At 47.3% G+C, this 27528-nt stretch overlaps 1 protein-coding gene across 1 annotated transcript in view; it reads right to left on the bottom strand.

Moving 5' to 3' along the window:
• SMC6 (structural maintenance of chromosomes 6) overlaps positions 1–27528 on the bottom strand; it is a 332391-nt gene that overhangs the window by 185430 nt on the left and 119433 nt on the right. The window contains exons 14-15 of the mRNA XM_082248885.1: positions 20780–20958; positions 8047–8248 (exon numbers count right to left, since the gene is read on the bottom strand). Coding sequence (XP_082105011.1) covers positions 8047–8248; positions 20780–20958 — 381 coding nt within the window. The remainder of the gene's footprint in view (positions 1–8046; positions 8249–20779; positions 20959–27528) is intronic.

Below are 27528 nucleotides of genomic sequence, written 5' to 3'. Positions count from 1 at the left end.
CTGTGGTGGGTGACTGGCTGGCTTGGGGTCACCCTGTTGTGTGGGTGGCTGGCTTGTTGTCACTCACTTTGGCCTGTTGTGGGTGGCTGGCTTGGTGTCATCTGGGTGGCTGTTTTTTTTGCTCGCTGGAACCCGGTTGTGGGTGGCTGGATGCTGGCCGGCTGGCACCCTGTTCTGTTGTGGGTCGGATGGCTGGCACCCTGTGGTAGGTGGCTGAGGCCAGGGCCAGTGGGTGGATGGCTGGCACCGTGAGCGGACCGGACAGCACCTGGCTGCACACGAGGCTGTCCGAGGCGTGGGAGGCGGTCTTAAGGCAGAGAATGTGTGCAGGTCCATATGGTGATGGAGACGTTGTCCAGCAGATCAGCATGGGAAACTGCTCGCAACAGGAGATCGTCCAGATACTCCACAATGGAGATACCTTGTCAACGCAACAAGGCCAGCACAGGGGTTAGGACTTTGGTAAAAACTCTGGGAGCCAAGGTGAGACCAAAAGGTAACGCCACAAATTGAAAGTGCTCCTCTGCCACAGCAAAGAGGAATCAATGGTGTCCCTAGAATATTGGGATGTGGAGATATGCATCTTTGAGATCGATGGGAGCCATAAAATCCCCCTGATTCAAAGATGCCACCACTGACCGAATGGACTCAATTCGAAACGTCTGCACCCGCACAAAGTGGTTGAGAGCCTTGAGGTCCAGGCTTGGACGAACGTTGCCCTCCTTTCTGGGCACCGTGAACAGGTTTGAATAGAAACCTCTATAGCGTTCCTGTTGGGGAACCGGCACAACCACCACATGAGCCAGGAGACCTCGCACAGCCTCCCGCAGATCCTTCAAATGCTCCAGAGATGGGCAAAGATTTGACTGAAATAACCTGTCCCCTGGTCGAGACCAGAATTCAATCTTGTACCTGGAAAAAAACAGATTGCGAACCCAATATTCCTGAATGAAGTTCAGGGTTCCTGAAAGAAGTGCAGACGTCCGTCCCCCCACCCCTAAGCTGGGTGAGGGCGCCCCTTCATGCTCAAGAGGACTTGTCTGCCGCACCGGATTGACTGGCCTTGGTCTTGCCCCAGGGATTTTTAGCACCTCCAGGAGTTCTAAACGGCTTACCTTTTCCTCGCACCACAGATGCACCAAAAACCGTTTGTGAGCAGAAAGGAAGGACCACGCTTAGGACGGTGTGTCTTACCCTTGGAAGATTGAGGAAGAAGAGTACTCTTCCCGCCAGTCAGTTCCTTGATCAACTCATCCAATGAGTCCCCAAATAGCCTGTCTCCCAGAAAGGGGAGATCAGCTAAGGCCTTTTTAGAAGCTTGGTCAGCCGACCAGTTCTTTAACCAAACCATGCGTCTTAAAACAATGCCCACGGCCGAGACCCTGGCCACCAGGGGAGCCGCATCCATAGACACATCACACAGGAAAACCAGAGCCTGGATTCACCTGGTCCAACAGTTCCAGCTGTTTCGAAGGAACAGTCTCAGGGTCCAAAGACTCCCGCAACCCCCTAATCCATTCCGTCACCGCCTGTGAAACCAACACAGACACAAAAACAAGCTTCAAAATGGAACCTGCCAGCACATGAAGATGGCGGGAAAGGGATTCCACCTGCCTGTCCACTGGATCCGTAAAATACTAAGGAATCCTCCACAGGCACAAGGGTAGATTTGTTCAATCTGGAAAAAGGATGGTCCACTTTAGGTGGCACTGTCCAACGGTTGGAGACCTTTTCAGCAAAAGGATACTGGCATTTAAAGCGTTTAGTCACCACTAACACGTGCTTAACGTGCCGCCATTTGTCATTCACAATATCGTGAAAGGTGTCGGGACAAAGGAAATACTTGCCAAACTTCTGAGACTTTTGGGAGCCAAAAGCCAACCGCGTCCCTGCCGGCGTGGGCTCATTAGCCAATTGTAAAGTATCCCGCACTGAAATAATCAAGGCTTCCACTAAGGCGCGTTCCCGTGCTGCAGCTGAAGACGACAGGTTCTCTTCATCATCTGACTGCGAGGACAGCGACCCCTCAGGTAGAGGGACGTCCAGGGCGACCCCATCAGCCTCTGAATCAGAGGACACCCTAATAGAAGGAGAAGGCAGCAGCCATTTTCGGCTATCAACCTTTTTCATCACTAAATCAACTTTTGTCGCCAGGCTTTCCAGGGCAGCTGAAATCGAGGCCAGCGACTGAGATCCAGATTGTCCGGGAGTCACACAGAGTGGGTCTGAGGGTGATTTTCCAGTTTGGGACTCCATAATGCAAATCGCAAAAAACGGAGTATTGTCGCTTAAGAGCGGCAATCGTGATATCCACCACTGATCGCAGCAGTCTGAAGGGAACCCCTTTAAACCAAACTGATAGCAGAAAGTGTAAGAATATGCCTGCAGAGACCCCCAATACATTACCACCTCAGACACAATTCCTCCTGAATCTACCACAGCATAGAGAAAAGCAGGAAGTGACCTCTGCACAGCAGCAGGAAATGCCCACACAGGAAGTGATGTCGCCTGATAGGGAAACACTGCAGAGTATAGCACCAGGGCTACACAAAAATGGACGCCCATACAAAACAATAGGAAGCTGCAGGGAAAATGGCTGCCCTATACAAGTCTATGGGGAAAAAATCTCATTGCCCACATCTAAGATGGTGGTGCCCACAGCGCACCATGCAGCTAGGGACCGGCACATGAAGGCCTCAGGAACCACAACAGTGACCAGCAAGCCCAAAATCCCAGGTAGCCCGGACTAAGGGGCACTGTCATGGCCAGGCCTAGGTTGGAACTATAACCTACTCACGCTCGTAGGCCAGACTGGGGGAACCTAAAGGATCTAGATTAGCCAGTGCGAAGCCCCAGCCGGCATCCATGCTTGTAGATCGCCAGGAAAATTCTTTCCTGAATAACTAGCTAGCGAGTAAAGATAAATAAACGAAAACATTCTGAAAAGAATAAAAAAAAAAAAAAACTGAGACCGGAGTCCCAGCAGGAAACCTAGGTCTTACTCCTTCTCAAGGAAGAAACAAACTGATGTGCTGGATTGTGCAGTGGGGGTTTATGCCTAGAGGGACAGCCCCCTGGGTGTGTGTATTAAAATTTTACTGCCTAGACTACTCCTGATGGGAGGAGCATAAACCCACTCAGCTCATGGAGATGAGGCTGCGTCTGTTGATGGACGATAGAGAAATGTGTAATTTCAGTCTGCTGCTTCCTTCCTCTGCTATCAGCAGGAGTCACTTCTGACACGTTTTCCTGACACCAAGAGAAAAATGGTGACGGGGGGTTATCTCCAGCTGATTGACAGCCTCAGCTTGGTCCTGTGTGGAGACAGGGGGAGCACTCAGACCTTTCCTCACTGAGCTCAGTAGAGTGAATCTCTCTGCCCCCTTTTTTTCAAAACTCTCGGACAAGCTTTAAAAATTCAACACTTTGAACTAATGTAGAGATGATTTGTTTCGTCTCTGTGTATCACCTGAGGCCAGTCACTTCACTGAGTATTTGTAAAGGTTTACAATCACTTTAAAGTCAAAGTAGGCTAATGTAATGACTAGGATAGGAGAAGCAGGGAGCAGGTAGCATAACAAAGCATTAGACCATCCCTAAAGAGCTGAAAGCTTATGACAATTTCTTCATTGATTTCAGGAAAACACAAAGCGATTTAATAAACAAGCAGAAAAAAAATATATGGGAGGGCCTTCGGGAGAGGTTTGTGGCTCTCCGGGAAGTGATAGGGTAAAGGAGAATATCCCTATCAATGCCCACAAATAAAGGTTGCTCAGAGAGGGGAGAGTGGATGCACGGGGCAGCATGCAGCTGATCATCAAATCCGGGAAAGAGACATAAGACATCATACTTCCAGCAGAGTAATTAAATTGTGGTGACTGATCGCACATCAAAGGCAAAATACAGTGGCGACCACTGCATTACAAAAAATAAAACAGAAAAAAAAAAACACTGTAAAACAGGGGTTTCCAGTACTTGATTTTTTTCTTATTTTTTTTTTGGCGTGCAAGACAAATAGTTTCAATTGAGCACAGAATTTCACGTAATGTGGAGGCACTGTATTTTGTGTCAAAAAAAAAAAAAAAAAAAGGACATTTAAAACAATGTTGATCTTGAGGTTCAAGTAAAGTGAGGCACTGTTAAATAAACAGTGCAATGTCCTACCTATTGAGATGTGCTAAAATGAAAACAAATATTAGCAAACACAAAAATCTGATGTGACCTCAGTTATGATGTCACTAACACAACCAATGTGTATACAAGTGAAATAGTGAAATATTAACATATATGAAAAAAAAATGTGATTACTACAACAAAAAAAAGGGGGAACCCTCAAAAGTCCACTGTATAATTGTGACAGTCCACTAAAACAATATTTTAGTTTTTGTGACCATAAACTGTGCTGGTACAAAATTGGTGCTCTTCAAAAAAAACAAGTGCTCTACCACATGCGGATATAAAAACGCACTCACCAGAGCCCCCAGGGACCATACGTGTCTCACGGTATATGCAACTTAGTGCAAGATCTTAAAGCGCTTCCAAAAATGACAGCCAATCCATGTGAAGAAGCATCCTCCCCTCAGAAAATCAATGGCAGTAGATATAAAAAAAAAACAAATGACAACTATGTATCTTTTCTGGCTAGCTCACTAGATTGCTTTAAAAAAAGCCTGGATCCTTTCCTAGGTGTACATAATATAAATGGGTACTAATTTTTTTTTTTTTTAGGTATAGTTGATCCAGGGAATATCCGATTGCCTCTCGGGGGATCAGGAAGGAATTTTTCTCCCCTGCTGTAGTAAATTGGATCATGCTTTGCTGGGGTTTTTCACCTTCCTCTGGATCAACTGCAGGTATAGGATTGTGTATATGGGATTGTATGGTTGGGTTTTCTTTACCGTTTTTTGTTTTTTATTGGTTGAGCCAGATGGACTTATGTCTTTTTTCAACCTAACTATGTAAGGTGATAGTGCAACACTGTTTAATAAAATCTAAAAAAGTTTAAAACAACTCTGCTGGCACCAGCTCAATAAACCCATACAGGGTTTTGTTTTGATCTCTATAGAGCTGGAAAAGTAGGTGTTTGCCTTCGTCCCTGAATTGTATATTTGGTTGGTACCTCAGGCCAAGTGAGGTGGGACTTTAGTGGCAAGTAAGTTATATACAAGGTATATAAAGTGAAAAATATTCGTATTTATTTTGAAAAGGAAATTATTTACATAAATCATAAGAGATAAATATATACATTCATTGTGCTGGGTTACAGACCCAGAGTGGATGAGTGAAAGAAGTTGGAAGTATCGTGACATGTGTCATATGGTGACGTATTATAGGAATATTTGTCTCTGTTCCTCCATGCTGGTGGGCTTGGAAGTTTTAAACAGAGATAATTCCTGGTGCGTATCCTACGCGTTTTGGCTTTTTACAAGCCTTTGTGAAGGATTATAAATTATTGTCACCATTTCTAACAATAAAGTAAGATAAATAATTATTTAGATATACCAAGGATTTAGCCGTTGGTATATGTGGGATATAGATACATACATTTTTTTATTTTCTGTTCCATGTATAGTTTGTTTGCCCTTCAATTAGCAACGAGAACCTTTATGGGTGCGTCCTGTAATGGTACATAGCTAAATGTTTAGATTGTTGGATTATTGCTTTAGAAATTTTAACCACTTAAGCCCCGGAGGATTTGGCTGCTAAAAGACCAGGGTTTTTTTTGCGATTTTTTACTGCGTGACTTTGACGGACAATTGCGCGGTCGTGCGACGCTGTACCTAAACGAATTTCACGTCCTTTTGTTCCCACAAACAGAGCTTTCTTTTGGTGGTATTTGATCACCTATGCGATTTTTTGATCATGCGCTATAAACAAAAAAAGAGCGTAATTTTTGCAAAAATAACAATATTTTTCACATTTTTTTTTATATGAAATTTCCCCCCCCCCCCCCCAAAAAATGTAAAAATCAAAATTTTTTAACATTTTCGGCCAAATTGTTTTACGCTACATATGTTTGGTAAAAAAAAAAAAATCGCAAAAAGTGTATTTTGATTGTTTTGCGCAAAAGTTATCGCGTTTACTAACAAAGGGAAAGATTTTTGTCATTTTTGGTGTTTTTTTTTTTAAGCAGTAATGGCGGCGATCTGCGATTTTTTTTGCGGTACTGCGACATTGCAGCGGACAGATCGGACCCTTGACTGACATTTTTGACACTTTTGGGGGTACCAGTGACATTACTGCAGTAATCAGTGCTATACATATGCACTGTTACGGCAAAAATGACACTGGCAGGGAAGGGGTTAACTTTATTGGACAGGGAGGGGTTAAGTGTGTCCTAGGGGCGTGTTTCTAACTGTGCAGGGACATTGCTATTGGTGTAAAAACAAAGATCAACAGTTCTACATAGTAGAACTGTCTGATCTTCATTTTCACACCAGGGAGAATGACGGGCGGCTTGTTTACATAAGCCGCTCCGCCTTTCTCCCTTCACAGGAGCGATCGTAGTGTGACCGGCGGACATCGAGTCCGCCGGACACACGCACTGACTTGTCTATGAACGAGCCGCGGCGGGCGCGTGCCCGCCCGCAATAGGCTCGCAAGTCAGTGACAGGCGAGTGACGTATCGATACGTCACTCTGCCTGGCCGGGGCTGACCGCCGCAGTACATAGTCGTGCGACGGTCGGCAACCGGTTAAATCAAAAATATATAAAAGGAGTTATGCTTTAAAATAAATATCAGAATTGTAAAACTATATATGGCATAAAAATATGCATATATTTTTGATATACAGGCGGCCGTTCCTTCAGAGCGTATGTGCCAGTGATGTCACTAGCTGTATTCAAATTAAATATCTCCTAAACCGTGCAAGTTTAAGAGATATTTACAGTACCTATAGGTAAGCCTTATTATAGGCTTACCTATAGGTACAAGTTAGAGAGGGGGGTTTACAACCACTTTAAGCAGCAACCCGATCTCTATGCATTTCGCCTATAGAGGCATCATCAGGAAATCCAATGATGCCTCTATAGGTGAAATGCATAGAGATCGGGTTGCTGCCTAAAGCCATCTGACACAATTTCGGGGAGTGGTGGAATGCACGCAGTTGGGGGGCCGCTGCTAGTGATGAGGGAGAGTAAGTTCCTAATCCACCATAGTTGCCTAAGGGCACTGTACGGGTCAATCGAGGTGGTGCCAGCCAGGGCACTTTTAAATTTAATCACAACTACTGCGGAGTGGTTTTAAACTTTTTTAGATTTTATTTAACGGTGTTGCTCCATCACCTTGTTATTTGTTTTTTTATATCTATTGCCATTGATTTTCTGAGGGGAGGATGCTCCTTCATATGGATTGCCTATCATTTTGGAAGAGCTTTAAGATCTTGCACTAAGTTGCATATACCATAAGACGGGTATGATCCCTGGGACCTGGGGGCTCTGGTGAGTGCGTTTTATCTCTGCATGTGGTGGAGCACTTGTTTTTTTTTAAGAGCAGCAATAATGTACCAACACAGTTTATGGTCACAGAAACTATCACAAAAATATTTTTTTTAGTGGACTGTCACAATATACAGTGGACTTTCTATTGTATTTTTTGGGGGGATTCCCTTTATATTTTTTTTTGTTTGTTTGATGTAGTAATCAAATTTTTTTCATATATGTTAATATTTCACTTACCAGTATATACACATTGGTTGTGTTAGTGACATCATCACCGAGGCCACCAGATTTTTGTGTTTGCTAATATTTGTGTTTTGGATAATGTATTTTATTTTTTCATTTTAGCACATCTCAATAGGTTGAGGGCAGCATAGACATATTGTAAATTTTTTACTACTAATCCCGTGGAGATTTTTAGTGGGGGAGTACTGAATAGGACATTGCATTGTTTATTTAACAGAACCTCACTTTACTTGAACCTTCATGTCTGTTGTGTTGATTACATTTGAAGGGGGCTGTGGTTATTGATAGGAGCACTTTGTATCACGGTTGGCGGCGGCGCCGCCTTTGAGGTATGCGCGTTTTAAAAAATGTTGATCTTCTCACCGTTGTGAGACATCATAAACTCTGTCTCGGAACTCATTTACAATGATCGATGGACGTTGACCATGTGGGAATTCCCTTGACATCAGATTTTGCAGAGTTCGCTCATCTTGGTGATTATCACAGCAGAAAGCAAGGAGCAGGGACTTCAGACAACTTTCCACAGCAAGATCAAGCTGTGGGTCTTTTAGACGAATGCAAGAACCTACATTCACAATAAAAACATTGATGTTTAATAAAACAAATGAAAAACAAAGCAGATGTAGAAATCACTAAGACTATAAACTGCTTTGTGGCAGTGTTGCACAACACCAAAGCAGCAGACTTTTTTAAATTTTAGTATGAGAGAGAGAGAGAGAGAGAGAAAGAGAAATCTGAGCAACATTCTATTCATAATATAACCAATAACCTAAAGGTGTGTAAAAAAACAATCATAAATACTTCAATATCATGAGCAATAATATCCTACCTACACACCATATACGCATGAATAAAATAAATACAATATATAAAATATGTTAAATACTTTGAGATATGAAAAAGGGAAAAAAAAAATTTTTAAAAGTCCATAAGTGCATTCTTTTTTTTTTTCTCATATCTCGGACTTGTGTTCCATTTTTCCCCTTTTTCTCATATCTCTGAGTATTTACCACACTGCATTTATTTTATACGTGCATATATGGAGTGTATGCAGGATACTATTTATTTTTCATGATATTTAAGTATTTACAATTTAAATTATTATTTTTTTTTTACATACCTTTAGGTTATTGGTTAAAGATGATAAAATAAATGTTGCCCAGCACTATTTGATACATATTTATGTTTGATGTGAGAACACAGTTCAGTGTATTGCTGCAACATTTAATAGATTCGGCAAATTGGATTTACACTTTTATATTGTAGTAGTTTAACACATTTGGTGTTGCACAGAAAACACTATTCACCTGCATTTGTTATCTAAAACCAGATATATTCTTCATGTTTACGGCATATATTTTGTGTAAGTATACTGGCATTAAAGAAACTGTGCAGGAAAAGCAATACCTGAAGGTAAAAGATATTCACAAGAAGAGGCTGTGCCACAAGGAGAGTGTGTGAGACTATCAGGAGTGATGGGGGAGGGCTACAGAGCCTCATAAAAGTAGACATACACTAACTCTTGAGCATCTACCAAATATTTTGGGCAAACTAAAATGCAAGCATAAAATAGATGCAAGAGAAGATATCCATATCCCTAATAAAAATGCAAAAAAGGAACGCTCTTCCTCTGGGACAATTCTACACAGGGACTCAGAAATGTAGATTATAAAAAAATATAACCAAATTTTACTGCACAAACTCAATGGTTAAAATGCATCGAAAGGAGCTGGCAACAAATAATTGGATTTTTGTCTTACCGTAAAATCCTTTTCACTGATGTTCATTGATGGACACAGCTCCAGAATCTTCTTGACCATTGGGTTATGCTGCCCCCTTACAGGAGTAGGATAGTAGGCAGGAAGAAACTTTACCACGCCTATGCGGCAAGCCCCAGGGGGTATACTCCCACTTTCTGCTATAGGCATTCCGTTTTGTTGCACGCAGTGTCAGCAGAAAAATAACCCAACTCAAAGGAGGGGTGGGTGCTGTGTCCGTCAATGAACAGAGAAAATAATTTTACGTTAAGACAAAAATCGTATTTTCCCTTTCGTTCATTGATGGACGCAGCTCCAGAATCTTCTAGACCCAAAGCAGTGTCAAACATGAGGGGTGGGAAAAAACAGCAGAAAAAAATTTCTGAAGGCTAAACCTAGCCAGCCAGGTAACGTGGAGCTGAAGCAGGAACAACTGGAGCTCACCTGAAAACAATACACTCTCAAAGAGGACCAAGTCCTCTCAACAGCAGCCTGCAAAACCTTGCGGCCAAAAGCAGCATCCGCAGATGCCAAAACATCTACCTTGTAAAATTTTGTTAAAGTGTGCGCAGATGACCAAGTGGGTACCTTGCAGACCTGCATCACTGACACCTGATGGCGGAAGACCCAAGAGGCACTTAGCGCCCACATAGAGTGAACCCTAACAGGGAAAGGAGGAACATGACCCTTGATCAAATAGGCCTGCACTACCGTCTCTCTGATCCATCTGGAAATGGTCATGACAGTCGCGGCAGACCCTTTTGAGGTCCAACCGTAAGGACAAAAATGGAGTCTGATTTCCTAAAACGACTCGGTTGCCGCCAGGTACACCCTGATCGCCCCAACCACATCCAGAGAATGCAAGGCAATCGCTCTAGGATGCTTAGGCTTTGGACACAGAGAAGGCAACACAATGTCTTCATTCACATGGAAACCAGAGTCAACCTTAGGAAGGAACGACTAACAAGGGCGAAGTACCACTCTGTGAACAACCAAATAAGGTGAACGACAAGACAAAGCTGCCAGCTCAGACACCCTGTGTGTGGAAGTAATAGCCACCAAGAAGGCTACCTCCTGGGACAATGTAAGCAGAGGAATCTCGTGAATATTTTCAAAAGGCAGTTTCTGAGGAACCGACAGTACCAAATTGAGGTCCCACGGAGGCAACGGGGACCGCACAGGTGGAGCCAAGTGGCGAACCCCCTAAACAAAGGTGCTAACCAAGGAATGCGTAGTCAAAGGACATTGAAAGAAAAATCGCCATGGCCAAAACCTAGCCTTTGATGGTACCCAAGGTCAGGCGCTGTTCCACACCTCTTTGAAGGAAAGCCAAAATTCGAGCCACCAAAAAAAGAACGGGGAGAAACCCCCAGACTCTCACACTACGCAATGTACGACTTCCAGACGCGATCTTAAATCTTTCTAGAGGTAGATTTTCTAGCCTTTAACAGCAGTACTTGGCTTTCAACAGCCAAGCCTTTAAAGCCAGCGACTGTAAAGCGGGATGGAAGTTCGGCCCCTGAGCCAACAAATCATCTCTGAGAGGGAGGTGCCAAGGGACATCGGAGACCAACCGTACCAGACCTGCGTACCAAAACCGGCGAGGCCAGTCTGGGGCCACTAGGATGACCGCAATTTCTTCTGCCTCGATCCTTCGCAGAGGTCTCGGCAGAAGTCAGAGAGGGAAAGGCGTATATCAGGTGTTACTTGCACCAAGGAGCCACCAGTGCATCCGTGGAGTCGGCTAGAGGATCCTGACACCTTGTCACAAATCTCTGCACCTTCCTGTTGAGATGAGAGGCCAACAGGTCCCCTCAGGAGTTCCCTACCAGAGACACAGCTGATGAAACACCTCTGGATGAAGTGACCATACTCATTGGTCCAAGGCCTGTTGACTGAGGTAATCCACCTGCCAATTTTCCACCCCTGGAATATGCACTGCAGAGAGAGCTGGAACGAAACGTTCCGCCCACCTTAGAATGCCGGCTACTTCCCGAGCTGCTAGGATACTTTTTGTGCCCCTTAAGGATTGACAAATGTCACGGCAGTGGCATTGTCAGATTGAATCCGTACTTGATGCCCCTGAAAACGGAGGAATTGAGGATTGAGGAAGAAGAGTACTCTTTCTACCAGTCAAGCCATTGATAAACTCATCCAATGAGTCGCCAAACAAACGCTCTCCCAGAAAGGGGAGGTCCGCTAAGGCTTTCTTTGAAGCTTGGTCAGCCTACCAGCTCTTCAACCAAACCATGCTTCTCAAGGCAATGCCCACGACCGAAACCCTGGCCACAAGGGGAGCCGCATCCATAGACGCATCACACAGGAACACCAGAGCCTGGATGGCCTAGTCCAACAGTTCCAGCTGTTCCAGAGGAACAGTCTTGGGGTCCAAAGACTCCCGCAAACCCCTAATCCATTCCGTCGCCATCTGTGAGAATAAAACAAACACAAAAACACCGGTTTCAAAATGGAACCCGCCAACACGTGAAGATGGCGGGAATAGGGATTCCACCCGCCTGTCCGCCAGATCCGTAAAGACCGGGGAATCTTCCACAGGCACAAGGGTAGATTTGTTTAATCTGGAGACAGGATGGTCCACTTTAGGTGGCACCGTCCCAACGGTTGGAGACCTTTTCAGCAAAAGGATACCGGTGTTTAAAGTGTTTTGGCACAACTAACACGTGCTTAACGCGCCGCCATTGGTCATTCACAATTTCGTGAAAGTGTTGGGACAAAGGGAAACCTTGCCAGCTTTCTGAGACTTCTGGGAGCCAAAAGATACCCGCGTCCCTGCCGACGTGGGCTCATCAACCAATTTTAAAGTGTCCCATACTGAAATAATCAGGCCTTCAACTAAAGCGCGTTCCCGCACTGCAGCTGAAGAGGACAGGTCCTCTTCACCATCTGACTGCAAGGACAGTGACCCCTCAGGAAGGAGAGCATCCGGAGCAACCTCACCATCCTCTGAATCAGAGGACAACTCCATAGACGGAGAAGGCAGCGGCCGTTTTCGGCTATCAACCTTTTTCATGGCTGAATCAACTTTTGTCACCAGGCTTTCCAGAGCTGCTGAAATTGTGGCCAGCGACTGCGATTTGGACTGTCTGGGAGTCACACAGAACGGGTCTGAGGGTTAATTCCCAGTTTGGGACTCAATATTGCAAGTACTGTTGCTTTAAGAAGCGCCGATAGCGGTTCCCACCACCGATCGCAGCGGTCTGCAGAGATCTAAACTAACAGCAGAGCATGCCGGGATATGTCCAAAGGGACCCCAGTACTGTACCACCTCAGAGAAATCGTCCTTCTGATCGTTCCGTTCCAGCAGCATGCATAAAGAGACAGGAAATGACCTCAGCCAGCAGTAGCAAACGGAGTACAGGAAGTGATCTCGCCTGAATGAAAGGTCACGCTGCGCAGTATAGCACAAAAGCTACACAAACATGGTTGCCCATACAGTTGTAATAGGAAGCTCAGGGAAAATGCCTGCCCCATTCAAGTCTATTTGGAAAAAACTACATTGCCTACTCTTTAAGATGGCAGCGCCCACGGCGAACCATGCGGCCAGGGACCGACACTATGAAGCCCTCAAGATCCACAACAGGAACCAGCAAGCCCAAAGGTACCATGCCACCCCTCCCAGGGCGCCAGGCCCCCCAGACACATAACCCCCACCCCCCCCCCCCATTCCCGCAGGAAGAGGGAAGGGGGGGGGGTAAGACACATAGACCAGGCAGGCCAGGGGGATCTTTCAGGAGGTACAAATCCCATTATCCCCAAGAGAGGGCCCACATACCCCCAAGGCCAGCAGGGGCAAAGGGGGCACATTTACTCACCATACCATGGACCGGGTGGACTTCGGTCCGGGCAAACTGCCTCCCACCTGAAGCAGGGGTGCTGCCAGCCGAAGGGTACTCTCCGAACCAGGGCGTTCCAGGTCGTCACGTCCCGGTGAGGAATCCGCTCGCAGGCTTGTCCCCATCCGGAAAAGGGGCTAGGCCTAGTGCGGGACTATAACCTGCTCACGCTCGTAGGCCAGGCTGGGGGACCACATTGATCTAGATTATCCACTGCAAAGCACCAGCCAGCATCGTTGCTTGTAGATCACCAGGAAATTATTCCCTGAACACTAGCTAGTAAGTGAGGAAACAGAAAAAAAAAATTCTGTAGAGAATACAAAAAACTGAGACCGGAGTCCCAACAGAAAACCTAGGTCCTACTCCTTCTCTAGGCAGAAACAAACTTATGTGCTGGGCTGTGTCTGTGAGTGCTATGTCTGGAGGGACAGCCCCGTGGGCATGTATATGTAAAAACTTGGTACTAACGTACTGCCTAGACTACTCCTGCAGGTGGCAGCATAACCCACACAGCTCATGAAGAGGAGGCTGCGTCTGTCAATGGACGATAGAGAAACTGAATTTTTGTATGAACTTACTGTAAAATCGATTTCTCTGAAGTTCATCGACAGACGCAGCTCTGCTTAATCATAGACCATAGGGATGTCCCAAAGCAGTAAAAACATGAGGGGTGGGAACAAGACAGGAACAAAAAACATGAATGCCCCAATGGCCAACATAGCCAACCAGGTAAAACAGAGCTCAACCCGAAACAACGAACCCTCAAAGAGAAACCAAAAAAGGAGGTTCTCTCAAACTGCAGCCTGCAAAACCTTGTGGCCAAAAGCAGCATCCGCTGATGCCAACATGTCTACTTTGTAGCATTTAGGTATGCACAGAGGAGCAAGTTGCCGCCTTGCTAACTTGTAGCACCGATGCCTGATGGTGAAAAGCCCAGGAGGCACTCCGCGCTCTAGTAGAATGCGCCTTCACTGGAAAAGTAGCAATCTGACCCTTCAGTTAATAGGCCTGTACCACCGTCTGTCTGATCAATCTGGAAATGGTGGCAGCAGACACAGCCAGTCCCGAGGTCCATCCGTAAGGACAAAAAGAGTGTCCGATTTTCTGAAGGACGCAGTGGTCTCTAAGAAAACCCTGATAGCCCGGACCACATCCAAAGAATTTAAGGCATATTTTTTAGGGTGCTGAGGTTTAGGACCAATGGAAGGCAGTACAATGTCTTCATTTAAATGAAAATCAGAAACCACCTTAGGAAGGAACGACTGATTAGTTCCAAGTACCACCTAATCTCTGTGAACCACCAGATAAGGTGAGCGGCAAGACAACGCCGCCAATTCAAATTCAGATGCGGGCAGAAGTGATCGCCACCAATAAGGCAACCTTCTAAAACAAAGCAAGCAGCGAAATCTCCCAAATTTTCTCAAAAGGAGGCTTTTGAAGAACAGACAGCACCAAATTCGGATCCCATGATGGTAACTGGGATAGTCATGGAGGTGCCAAATGGCGCACACCTTGAATGAACGTCCGGATAAGGGCGTGTGGCTAATGGGCACTGAAAATAGATAGCCAAAGCTGAAACTTGGCCTTTGATAGTCCCCAAGGCCAACCGCTGTTCAACCCCTTTCTGTAGACAGACCAAAACACTGGCAATAGAAAACAAGCGAGGGTGCACTTTCAGTGATTCACACCATGAAATGTTTGATTTCCATGTGCGATGAACGATCTTTCGAGAAGTCAATTTCCTAGCCTTCAAGAGAGTGGGGATTACAGACTCAAAGAGACCCCTATCTCTCAACACCTGACTTTCAATGGCCATGCCGTTAAAGCCAGCGACTGTAAAGTAGGATGGAAGATCGGCCTTGAGACAACAGATCTTCCCTGAGAGGAAGCCTCCGAGGCGTACCGGTGGCCAATCCTATGAGGTCTGCGTACCAAGATCAACTAGGCCAGTCTGGAGCCACCAGAATGACCGAAACGTTTTCTGGCTCTATCCCGCGCAAAAGACACGGCAGAAGTTTCAACGGGGAAAATGCATAAATCAGCCGATACTGATCCCAAGGAGCCACCAGGGCGTCCGTGGTGTCGGCCAGAGGATCTCGAGACCTGGCTATGAATCTCTGCACCTTCTTGTTGAGACGAGGCAAACAGATCGACCTTGGGGGTCCCCCACCGAACACACAGTAGGTGAAACATCTCCAGGTGTAGGGACCACTCCCCTTGATCCAACGACTGACTACTCAGGTAATCCGCCTGCCAGTTTTCCACACTTGGGAAGTGGACTGCAGAGAGGGCTGGAACAAATCTTTCTGCCCAAGTCAGAATCTCGGCCACCAGGTGCCCCCCTGGTGATTGATGTAAGCCACAGCCGTGGCGTTGTCTGATTGAACCCGAACCGGACAATCGTGTAGGCGAGTCGTCCAATGACTCAGACAAAGTTTGATTGCTCTGAGTTCCAAAACACTGATTGAAAGTTTTGACTCTTCCACTGTCCAGGTACCCTGGGGGTATCCCAGTATCGCAATCCCCCTCCGGTGTAGCAGGGCTAACACTGGAGCCAGAACCTTGGTAAACACCTTGGGAGCGGAGGTGAGACCAAAGGGTAACGCCACAAATTGATAATGCTGCTCCGCTACCGGGGGAGCGGAGGCGAGCTTACCAATGGTATTTGTATTATGCAGCATGAGGGGGTTAATGTATTGCCACTGCTGGTCACTGTTGCATTAGTGACCGACCAGTAGCAGTTAATTAACCCCTTTGTGCTGCATTAGTGCAACCAGTAATAACACTGATACTGGTTGCACTAATGCAGCACAAAGGGGTTAATTAACTGCCACTGGTCGGTCACTAATGCATCAGTGACCAGCAGTGGCAATACATTAACCCCCTCAAGCTGCATAATACAAATACCATTGGTAATTAAATTAGCCACTTGCCAACCCGTCACAGTACATATACTGTGACAGGGTGGCAGCTACAGGTGTACGTGACTGCCTGTTTTTGGTGTATGCCGATGTTCTATTTTAAAATCATTTGGGGGAAAAAAGTAATTTTCGGTTTTCGGCCAAGGGCATCCTGCATTTTTGGGTTCGGGCCCAGCGTTTTTCATTTCGGTGCATCCCTAAAAAAAAATCTAAATAGTATAATTAATATTAATGATCGTGGCAGCTATATCCAAGCATGTGAATCACGGCACATAAAAAGGATATATAAATAAAGTGATACTGTGCCACTGATCCTAAAAGGTGCAACAAGCAAAAATATGTGCAAATTTTGCAAATGGGTGCCCTATATACGATTGCAAACCAAAACCAAATATTGCTATATATACTTGTAAAGTGCTCACATCATTAATAGATGTATATCCCCTACTACAGGGACTCCAGACGGACAAGATCTGACAGCAGCACAGGAGAGCTTCCTGTATCTCCCTTCGTAGCATACAGTGTCTCCTCCAGCCCGCACAGCTTCATGTGCAACCAAATGTGAGTGTATTTCTGCCTTTACTCTTCAACAAAATTTGCAAACAGAGAGCATTAGATCTCCCTATTTTCTCATTCTCTGACCACACGCTGAGACCGGGATATTACTGAATGTGATAATGCACAAGGTCGGTGCGCCCTTCTCTTGTTTTCTTGTAGTGCCTTTTGGATACCCTTGGTCCTGAGGAGGGCAGCAAGACCACTTGATTTGTGTCATAGAAGCACTTATTCGGGTTCAGTGTTTGCCCTGGGAATTGCCAACATCCCTATATGGTAGACCATAGAAAAATTCCCGAGGAGTGGGACTTTAGAGGCAATGACCAGGACTTGAGTATATCATGAGTATAAACCATTTATTTAACAAATGTAATACAAATTGTAATTCACAAGGAAAAATGAAACATAGCATTAAAACATAGCCATAATTTACGTCTCATATACTGGAAATGGCTGAGATGTCCGGATGAGACCAGACGCATTTAGGTCAATTGTCTTTTTCAATTGTCCAAAAAGAGGGGCCAGATCTCAGACAGATGAAAGAATCCTCTGTGAGACGAAGGGAGGAAAGGCCATATGAAAAATTAAAATTGAACAGGTTAAAGAGCCTGTATTTCCAAAAACCACTACTAGTATCCATATAGCTCTAATTAAATGCTTCCTCAAATATATGAGAATCTGTGTGGTTATTTGTTCTGGATTTGAGAAAGGAAAAGAACCCCAAAGCTAGATAATTTGTGGGGGGCAGGATGGAAAACGACCCCAGCAGCAAAGGTAGCCGTACTTTTCCAACAAATGTTCCCTCAAGGATCCCAGGTATCGGTCAACAACAGGGGGCGTCGTAGGTATTGGCGCCCCCATTACTTACTCGTTCTGGGTTACTCAGGTAATCTGTTCACAGGGATATACTACCTGCCAACTGCGGCATACAATCCGTCTCCTACGGACTTTTACCAAAGGAGATATACGAGACCCTACAATATACGACGCCCCCTGTTGTTGACCGATACCTGGGATCCTTGAGGGAACATTTGTTGGAAAAGTACGGCTACCTTTGCTGCTGGGGTCGTTTTCCATCCTGCCCCCCACAAATTATCTAGCTTTGGGGTTCTTTTCCTTTCTCAAATCCAGAACAAATAAGCACACAGATACTCATATATTTGAGAAAGCATTTAATCAGAGCTATGTGGATACTAGTAGTGGTTTCTGGAAATACATGTTCTTTAACCTGTTAAATTTTAATTTTTCATATGGCCTTTCCTCCCTTCGTCTCACAGAGGATTCTCTCATCTGTCTGAGATCTGGCCCCTCTTTTTGGGCCATTGAAAAAGGCAATTGACCGAAACGCGTCTGGTCTCATCCGGACATCTCAGCCATTTCCAGTATATGAGACGTAAATTATGGCCATGTTTTAATGCTATGTTCCATTTTTCCTTGTGAATTACAATTTGTATTACATTTGTTAAATAAATGGTTTATACTCATGATATACTCAAGTCCTGGTCATTGCCTCTAAAGTCCCCCTCCTCAGGGGAATTTTTCTATGGTCTCTCATTTGTGTCATAAAACCACCTAGAAGATTCACCTTCCAGCAGACCACTTGAGCGCAGGAGAGATATTGTTGTTTTTTGGAATTCTAGAAAATGCCTGCCCATACAAACTAATGGGAACACAGAGGTCATGATCCGCGGCAAAATAGCGGCCCCCATGCACGCCATGCAGGCTCCGGGGACCCCCCCAAAAGGGGTCCCAAAACAAAAGGCAACTAAGGGTTCCCATTTAAGGACCCCCCTCCCCGGACGATCCATCCACCGCAAATATGTGCCACAAACCGGCCGCACTATTAACGCCCCCCCCCCGGGAAAATCCAGGGGTAGTGGGGTGACATGTTACTCACCATACCGTGGTACCAGGCGGGCACCACTCCGAAACAGATCACCTCCCACCCGGGATGGGGGAGCTGTTAGCCAAGAGGAGGCAGCGACTCCGAGCGTTCCAGGTCGTCTGCGTCCCGGCAAGATGATACACTCGCAGGCTACTCCCCATCCATCAGGGCACTGTCGTGGCGAGACCTAGTACTGGACTATAGCCTGTTCACACTCGAAGCCCAGGTTGGGAGATCTTAAGGATCTATATTATCCAATGCGAATACCACAGCTGGCTGTTTCTTGTAGTTTCTCTGCATCTTGGCACTCAGGAACGAACCAGAAAAAAAAATAAATAAAAATCACAAACTTTCCCTGTTACAGCTAAGACCAAAGTCCCAGCAGAGAACTAGGTCCTATGGCTGTTACTAGGCAGAACAAACAGTTTGAGTATAGCAGAGCCTGAGGGGTTATGCTTGTCTGGGACAGCCCCTATAGGTGTGGACAGGTTTTATTTCTGCCTAGTGCCTACACCTAGTGTGAGGAGTATAACCCTATGGTCTATGATTAAGCAGAGCGGCGCCTGTAGATGAACCATAGAGAAAGGGTCCTGGGCGAGTTTGGTGCAGTGCAATTTGTGGTCCATAGACTTCAATGGGCACGTATCAAAATCGCATCTGCGTTCTTTTATGGTGCGTTTTAGAATGCAATTTGTGATGGTTGTTATGAGCCAGCACCCATCAGTGTCCTAACAACCAGAGAATCATTCCTGCTGTCAGCAGCAGGGATGAGTCATCACTTGATGATTTTTTTTACATCTCTTCAGTTACTTCTTGGTTTCTAGCCTAGGCAAATGAGGACATACATACAGGAGACTTCGGGGGGGGGGGGGGGGGGGGGGGTTCGTCAGCTCAGCACACTCTCCTGCATGCATACTTGAGACAAGGGCAGGAAGTAAATGCTACATGAATCATTTGCCCTTACTCAAGATGGACATAAGCATAAATGCTAGAAGGTTATTGTCAAAGTGATTTCTCAACAAAATAAAGCATAGAGACATGGATGAATGGAAGAATTTGCGTTGAAGCATAAAAATAAATGATATAGCGTTTGTTTGTGGTGCTCAGATGCAATGAAGATCCTCTGTCGGCATCAGACGACTCCCTAACAATGAATAATTTCTATTGTCAGTGGTGGAGAATCCAGCTGACAGTAGAATGTAAACAAACTTTGGAAAAAAAAAAATACTAGTGTGGGGCTTCCCCGCTGATCCTGGCATGGATATTAAGGGGGTTCCCATGTCACCACCCCTCACACACAAAAAATGTGTGGGGTCCCAATACTCCTTTACATAGCGGGGAGGTGCTGGATTTGGGGGTTACCTTCTTAAAGGGGGCTTCCAGATTACAAAAAGCTACCCCCTGCCAGGCCGGGGTTGGGGGGGGGGGGGTTGGAGGGGGGAAGACAGGCCCTTTGTCCTTATCAACATGGGGGGACAAGTTGCTTCAGGGAGGCAAAGAAAACAACCCCTCCATACTGAGGGCATGTGACCTGGTATTGTGTGGTATTGTGAAGGAGGGGGAGGAATGGCACGTGCTTGTCCCCTCCCTATCCAGGCCTGCATGCTTGGATAAGTGTCTCATATAGATTTTAGGGGGACCCCACATATTTTTTTTGGTGTGCCTGGTATAGATGAGTGGGGGATCCCCCATGCTGCTTTTTTTTTTTTTTTTTAATCCTGGATCTTTTGCGCACATTCTGCTGTCAGCAGGGAGTTCAGCTTACAGCAGGGATGACTCGATGCATCTAAGCTACACCAACTCGCAGTACAATGACCTGGAACCTTGAAAATTGCACTGCAAACTGGCTTGAAACTGCAACGCATCAGTTTTAACCTAGGCTTAATAGGGTCCATACATGCAGGCAATATTTTAATATTCTTCATACAGAACAGGCCTGCGTGCTTTATTTTTCTGTTCTTAGATTTCTTTTTTCTAAACAGTCACAGGAGAGGAATGGAGAGCAAAACACAAATAGTTTAACTGATATGCACAGTTCAAACGCAGAAGTGTGACAGGAATAACTTCATAAAAGCAAAACACATTCACCAAATGTAGTTCAAGATATAATATTAGAGAACATACCCAATGGTCCAACGGGTTTTTTCCTGAAACGGCCCTGTCTGTAGGCTTCATCAATTGCTGCTAAAAGAGGTGGCATATTTTGTCCAAATCTCTTCAGTCTGTCTGTTCGGCTGTCCTGAAATTCCCTTATTTGCCTTCTTAGTCTTTCCATCCTGTATTTTAGATCCCGCTCTTGATTACTGTTGATAATCAAACAGGAAGTCATATAAGGTGAAAGAAATCTTTAATGTTTAAAGTGAATAGTATAAATACCAAAATAATGCATGAGCCAAGCAAACGTGTATTCCATCTGTGGCACTGTGTCATCTTGTGTCATAAAACACTGATGTAACTTTTTCTGAAGCCAAGCTTTAACCACTTTACCGCTGCTCACTGGAGCTCTACTGCGGCAAAGTGGCTCGATAACGTCTGGCGACGTAGACCTACGTCGCCAGACATTCCCCTCTCTCGGCGGCTCGCGGCGCCGAAAGGCTCGCTCCCGCTGTATTCAGTCACAGCGGGAGTCGGGCCAGGGGAGGAGCGGCGGTGATCACCGCCGCTCTTCCCCGATTGTCGGGGAATCGAGTGTGGAGATCCGCCCGCTTGTGTAAACAAAGCGGGCGGATCTCCTAAGTGACAGACAGGGTCAGATTGCAGGGTTCAGCATAGCTGAACCTGCGATCTGTCCCTGTGTCACTCAGTCCCCTCCCCCCACACAAGTTAGTAAGCACCAGGAATACATTAACCCCTTGATCACCAATAAAAATTAACCCCTTCCCTGCCAGTGTCATTTTTACAGTAACAGTGCATATTTATAGCACTGATTACTGTAGTAACGTCACTGGTACCCCCAAAAGTGTCAAAATGTCAGTCAAGGGTCCGATCTGTCCGCCGCAATGACGCAGTCCCGCAAAAAAAAAAAAAAGTCGCAGATCACCGCCGTTACTTGTTAAAAAAAAAAAAAACACCAAAAACGACAGAAATCTTTCCCTTAGTAAACGCAATAACTTTTGCACAAACCAATCAAAATACGCTTAGTGCGATTTTTTTTACCAAAAATATGTAGCAAAAAACAAATTGGCCTAAAACGATATAAAAACTGAATTTTTGTAAAATCTTACCTGTAAAATTCCTTTCTCTGAGTCCTCCAACAGTCGCCGCCTCTTCATATTCGTCACAATGGGGTAATTGACCTTTGCTCCGTAGGAGTAGCTAGGCAACAGAATATGTCAATATTAAAGCTTTTAACATATCCCACCCCCAGGGGGTGGTCCCCTCAGTCAATACCCTCCTACTTCCTGTATCCATACCTCAGTTTTAGTGGAATAGCAGTAGAGTAAATAACCAAACCCCAAAAGAGGGGCGGGGGCGGCGAATGTCGGAGGACTCAGAGAAAGTAATTTTACAGGTAAGATTTTACAAAAATTCCGTTTTCTCTTACGTCCTCCGACAGTCGCCGCCTCTTCATATTCGTCACAATGGGGACGTCCCAAAGCAGTGCAAACATGAGGGGTGGGAAACGCAGCCGCGCCCAAGGCAACGCAGTCTCCACATCAGAGAAAAGAACCTTACCAAAGGAAGGAAACCAGCTGGGAAGCATGAAAAAAACTTGCTCAACAGGAGCAACAACCCAGGAAAAAACAAAAAACCTAGGGATAAAAAAAAAAAAAAAAAACATATCCCAACAGCCAAGGGTCCAAAACAAAGGACCCTAAGGAACCGCCGCACTAAGAACCTTGCGGCCAAAGGAAGCATCTGACGATGCCTGAACATCCACCTTGTAGAATTTCGTGAATGTGTGAACGGTCGACCAAGTCGCCGCCTTACACACCTGGGCCACAGAAGCCCCATGACGACAGGCCCAAGACGTACTCAGAGATCTGGTAGAGTGCGCCTTCACAGGCATAGGAGGAGCTTTCCCCTTCAAAGCATAGGCCTGTTCAACAGTCTGTCTGATCCATTTGGCGATGGTAGAAGCTGACGCCGCCATGCCCTTCCGAGGTCCATCAGGAAGGACAAACAAAGAATCCGACTTGCGAAAAGATTCAGTCGCTTTTAGGTAAACCCTAAGCGCCCGAACAACATCCAAGGAATGCAAATCCACCTCCTTCGGATGTTTAGGCTTCGCGCAGAGCGAAGGCAAGACAATGTCCTCATTGAGGTGAAAATCCGAAATCCTCTTCGGAAGAAAAGAAGGGTTAGGTCGCAAGACCACCTTATCCAAGTGAATGACCAGATACGGAGACCTGCAGGACAAAGCTGCCAGCTCCGACACTCTGCGAGCCGAAGTGATCGCCACCAAAAAGGCGACCTTCTTGGACAACATGGACAAAGATCTTCCTGATCTGTTCGAAAGGAGCACGTTGCAACACGGACAGAACAAGGTTCAAGTCCCAAGGAGGCAGAGGATCCCTCCTAGGAGGGACCAAGTGCCGCACCCCCTGAACAAAAGTGCTAACCAAGGGGTTAGATGCCACAGGACGTTGAAAAAGAACGGCCAGCGCAGAAATCTGACCCTTGATCGTAGCCAGCGCCAAACGCTGGTCAACACCCGTTTGAAGGAAGGACAACACCCTAGACACCGAGTATGTGCGAGGGGAATACCCCCTGGACTCACACCAGGCAAAATAGGCCTTCCAAGTACGGTAATAGACCTTACCCGAGGAAGACTTCCTCGCGTTGATCAAAGTGTGAATGACCTCAGGGGAGAGACCCCTATCCCTCAGGAACTCGGTTTCAACAGCCAGGCCGTCAAAGCCAGCGACTGTAAAGCAGGATGGAATATCGGTCCTTGAGACAGGAGATCTTCTCGCAGAGGCAGACGCCACGGAGCGTCGACCGCCAGATTCACAAGGTCTGCGTACCAGGACCGGCGAGGCCAGTCCGGCGCCACAAGAATCACCGTGTGCGGTTCCGAGGTCAACCTGCGAAGGAACCTGGACAGCAGTTGAATCGGTGGAAACGCATACATCAGTCGATACCGATGCCACGGAGCTACCAACGCGTCTGCCCGAGGATTGCGCGTCCTTGCCACGAACCTTTTCACCTTGGTGTTCAGACGAGACGCGAACAGGTCTACCTCCGGAAGACCCCACTTCGCGCACAACATCTGGAAGACATCCGGGTGGAGGGACCATTCCCCCCTGGTCCAGGGACTGGCGACTCAGATAATCCGCCTGCCAGTTCTCCACCCCCGGAATGTGAACCGCTGATATCGCCGGGACGTGTGTCTCGGCCCAAGACAGAATGTCGGCCACCTCCCGAGCCGCTCGGGCACTCCTGGTGCCCCCTTGGTGGTTGATGTAGGCCACCGCCGTGGCATTGTCCGTCTGCACCCGAACCGGACGGCCCTGAAGCCTGTCCGTCCAACGTCAAAGGCAGAGATTTATCGCTCGCAATTCCAGAATGTTGATCGGAAGGGAGGATTCCTCCTCCGACCAAGTTCCCTGGGCGGACAGAACGCCCAGAACACCACCCCAGCCCGACAGGCTGGCATCCGTGGTGACCACCGTCCATGAAAGAGGACGAAAAGACTTGCCCCCCGACACCGCCGGGGACTGGAGCCACCACAGAAGATCCCTTCTGGTGCGATGGCTCAACGAAATCTGGAGATCCAGAGATTGCGGGCGCCCGTCCCACCTGGACAGGATCTCCGCTTGGAGACCCCGCGTGTGAAACTGGGCGAAGGGAATCGCCTCGAAGGTCGGGACCATCAATCCCAGACATCGCATGCACGTCCGGAGGGACGAGCACGGAACGTCCCTGAGGAACCTGACCTCCTCCTGAAGAGTCCCGAGTTTGTCGTCCGGCAGGAAGACCTTCGCCTGGACCGAGTCCAGAATCATTCCCAGGTAGGGAAGACGAACCGACGGACACAGCGTCGATTTTGGAAAATTTATAGTCCAACCAAACTCCTGCAGAGTCTGCATCGTGACCGAACCAGAATGTCGTCCAGATACCCCAGGACAGAGATGCCCTGGGTTCTCAACAAGGCCAGAACCGGTGCAAGCACCTTGGTGAACACCCGTGGAGCCGAAGCGAGACCAAAAGGCAGCGCCACAAATTGGTAATGATCCTCCGCAATGGCGAATCAAAGGTACCTCTGGTGACCCTCGAAAATCGGGATGTGAAGGTACGCATCCTTCAAGTCGATGGAAGCCATGAATTCCCCTGGAAATAGGGCAGCCACCACCGACAGCAGGGATTCCATGCGGAACTTGCGAACGCGCACAAAGCGGTTCAGAGCCTTTAAGTCCAGAATTGGACGCACCTTGCCCTCCTTCCTGGGCACGGTGAACAGATTGGAATAGAACCCCCGAAATCTGTCCCGATGAGGCACCGGGACCACCACACCCTGAGCCCGCAGGTCCCGCACCGCCAGGTGCAGATCCCGCAAACGCTCCGGAGACAGTTGAAGATTTGAGGGAAAAAATCTGCTCTCCGGCCGAGAGAGAAACTCGATCTTGTAACCAGACCGAACGATTTCCTGAACCCACCTGTCCCGAAAATGGGCCAGCCAGGGTTGAAGAAAACCGAGCAAGCGTCCCCCCACCCCAGAACTGGGTGAGGGCGCCCCTTCAGGCCGCATTGTTATGGGCAGGGGATCCGGACTGGCCGGACTTCTGCTTACCTGTCCACGGCTTCTTTTGGGAGCCTTGACCTTTGAAAGGCTTGCCCTTATAGTGCGACCGAAAGGCACGAAAGGACCCCTGAGAGGGCCAAAAAGAAGCCTGCTTCTTACCAGTAGCAGCCTTAGCCTTGTGGAATTGGGGCAAGAGTGTGCTCTTACCACCCGTGATCCCCTTTATCAGTGTATCCAAGGAATTGCCAAAAAGGCGAGATCCATTATAGGGTAGATTAGCTACGGTTTTGCGCGAAGATTGGTCCACAGACCAACACTTCAGCCAAATCAGGCGGCGAGACAACACCGCCACACTGTGTACACATGCAGCCAACGGTACTATATCCAAGTACGCATCACACAAATACATGACACCCTGATGGATTTGATCCACCATATCCAACGTCGCCGGTGGGGCAGATTCAGCCACCAGGGCGCGCCGAAGCACCTGCGTCCAATTCGCGACAGCCTGAGCTGTCATAAGTGAAGAAAAAATAGCTTTTAGCATAGAACCGGTAACCGAATAAGTATGACGGGCAAGAGACTCCAGCCTCCTGTCCGTGGCATCCCGGAACACCGGGGTATCCTCAGCAGGGATCGCAGTGGACTTATTCAAAACCGCCACCGCGTGATCCACCGGAGGCGGCACACACCAACATTCATCAGTAGCGGGTGTGAAAGGATAACGCAGCTTGAACCTACTTGGTACAGCAAAAGGCTTGCGTAAATTGCGCCATTGTTCACTAACAGCGCGCTGAAAATCTTCAGTGCAAGGAAAAACCTGCGATGTCTTGCGTCTTCGCTGCGTCCCATAAGAGGCCAGGACAGCAGGAGGACATGGTTCATCCTGCAAACGCAGTGTTTGTTTGATAGAAGCAACCAAGTCATCCATGAGTGCAAGCTCTTCAGACGAGCCAGGGGGAGAATTATCAACCCCTTCAACCTCAGCCTCCACCTCAGACCCCACAAGATCCAGGGAGGAACGGGACCCCGATAAGGAGACCCCAGCCACAGCAGCCCCATCACCATCACCCTCTGAATCAGAGGAAATTGAAACTCTGGGCCGTTTTGTGGATTGAGCAGCCACAAGCATTTGCACCTGAGCAGCAAGGTTAGCCACAACAGTAGCCAAATCACCCCCTGGGGGGGGAAACAGCAGCCCCTTGGCCTCCCACCAGAGTGAGAAGAAATTTGCTTTCCTGAGAATCCATGCCCCCAAAAGTTTGCAGAAGAATAAAGGGTAAATGCCCCTTTAAAAGCGCGGCGAGCGCAGCCCACCGCACTCACACACCAGCACAAAGCCGACCCCCACAGGGAAAAGTACAAACTCAGGCAAGGATAACAGGGATAGAGAGTATAAAACCTGGAGAGACCACCGCTGCTGCTGCCTCGATCGGTGCGCCCAGGGAAAAGGAAGTGATGCAACACAGGGCACTCTGTCAAAGCCTATGGAAGGCTACAGAAAAATGGCCGCCCGCAGTGCTAGCATGAGGCCGGAGCGATCGCCACCAAAATGGCGGCGCTTGGCGCCGAAAACGTCGCTCCCCACACACAGTGAAAACCACAGTACACGTGCAGTATAATAAAACAATGGCGGATCGCAGCAGCGGTCGCCGCAAGTGTGCATAACACGATCCAATTATGCCCCGCAGCACACAGCCTGTCACACAGTAAAAAACAGCACACAGTCTGACACAGAAACAGTGCAGCATAGCCCCCCTCCTTGCAGCCCACAGAATGCAGCCAAGACAGATAGGGAGTCCTTTAGTGTGAACAGAGGCAGGGTTACACAGTCCCAGACTGACACCCCCCAAACAGACAGGTCCCCACACAGATACACTTACCTCCTAAATGGCGTGGGGAACCCGCACAAGCGATCAAGCCACTGCACATGGGACAGGGAGAGTCGCAGTCAGGACGCAGGAGAACTGCGGTGCGAAACCGCATGGCGTCCAGTGAGGTAGCCACCTCACCATAGTATCCCTGCAGCGAACAGGGATGGGTCGTTCACTGTGCCAGGAAAAATACCTGACTGAACGCTCGATGGCAGGCTGGGAAGCCACTGACCCACAACCTGCGACCAGGGGGGCCAGCCCGAGACCCAGCCCGCGTGATCCTCTTCATCAGAAGACCTAACTAATGCTGACAA

The sequence above is a fragment of the Pelophylax lessonae genome (assembly GCF_965119305.1).
Source record: "Pelophylax lessonae genome assembly, chromosome: 3".
NCBI lineage: Eukaryota > Metazoa > Chordata > Amphibia > Anura > Ranidae > Pelophylax > Pelophylax lessonae.
This window is presented reverse-complemented; position numbering and strand designations above follow the sequence as displayed.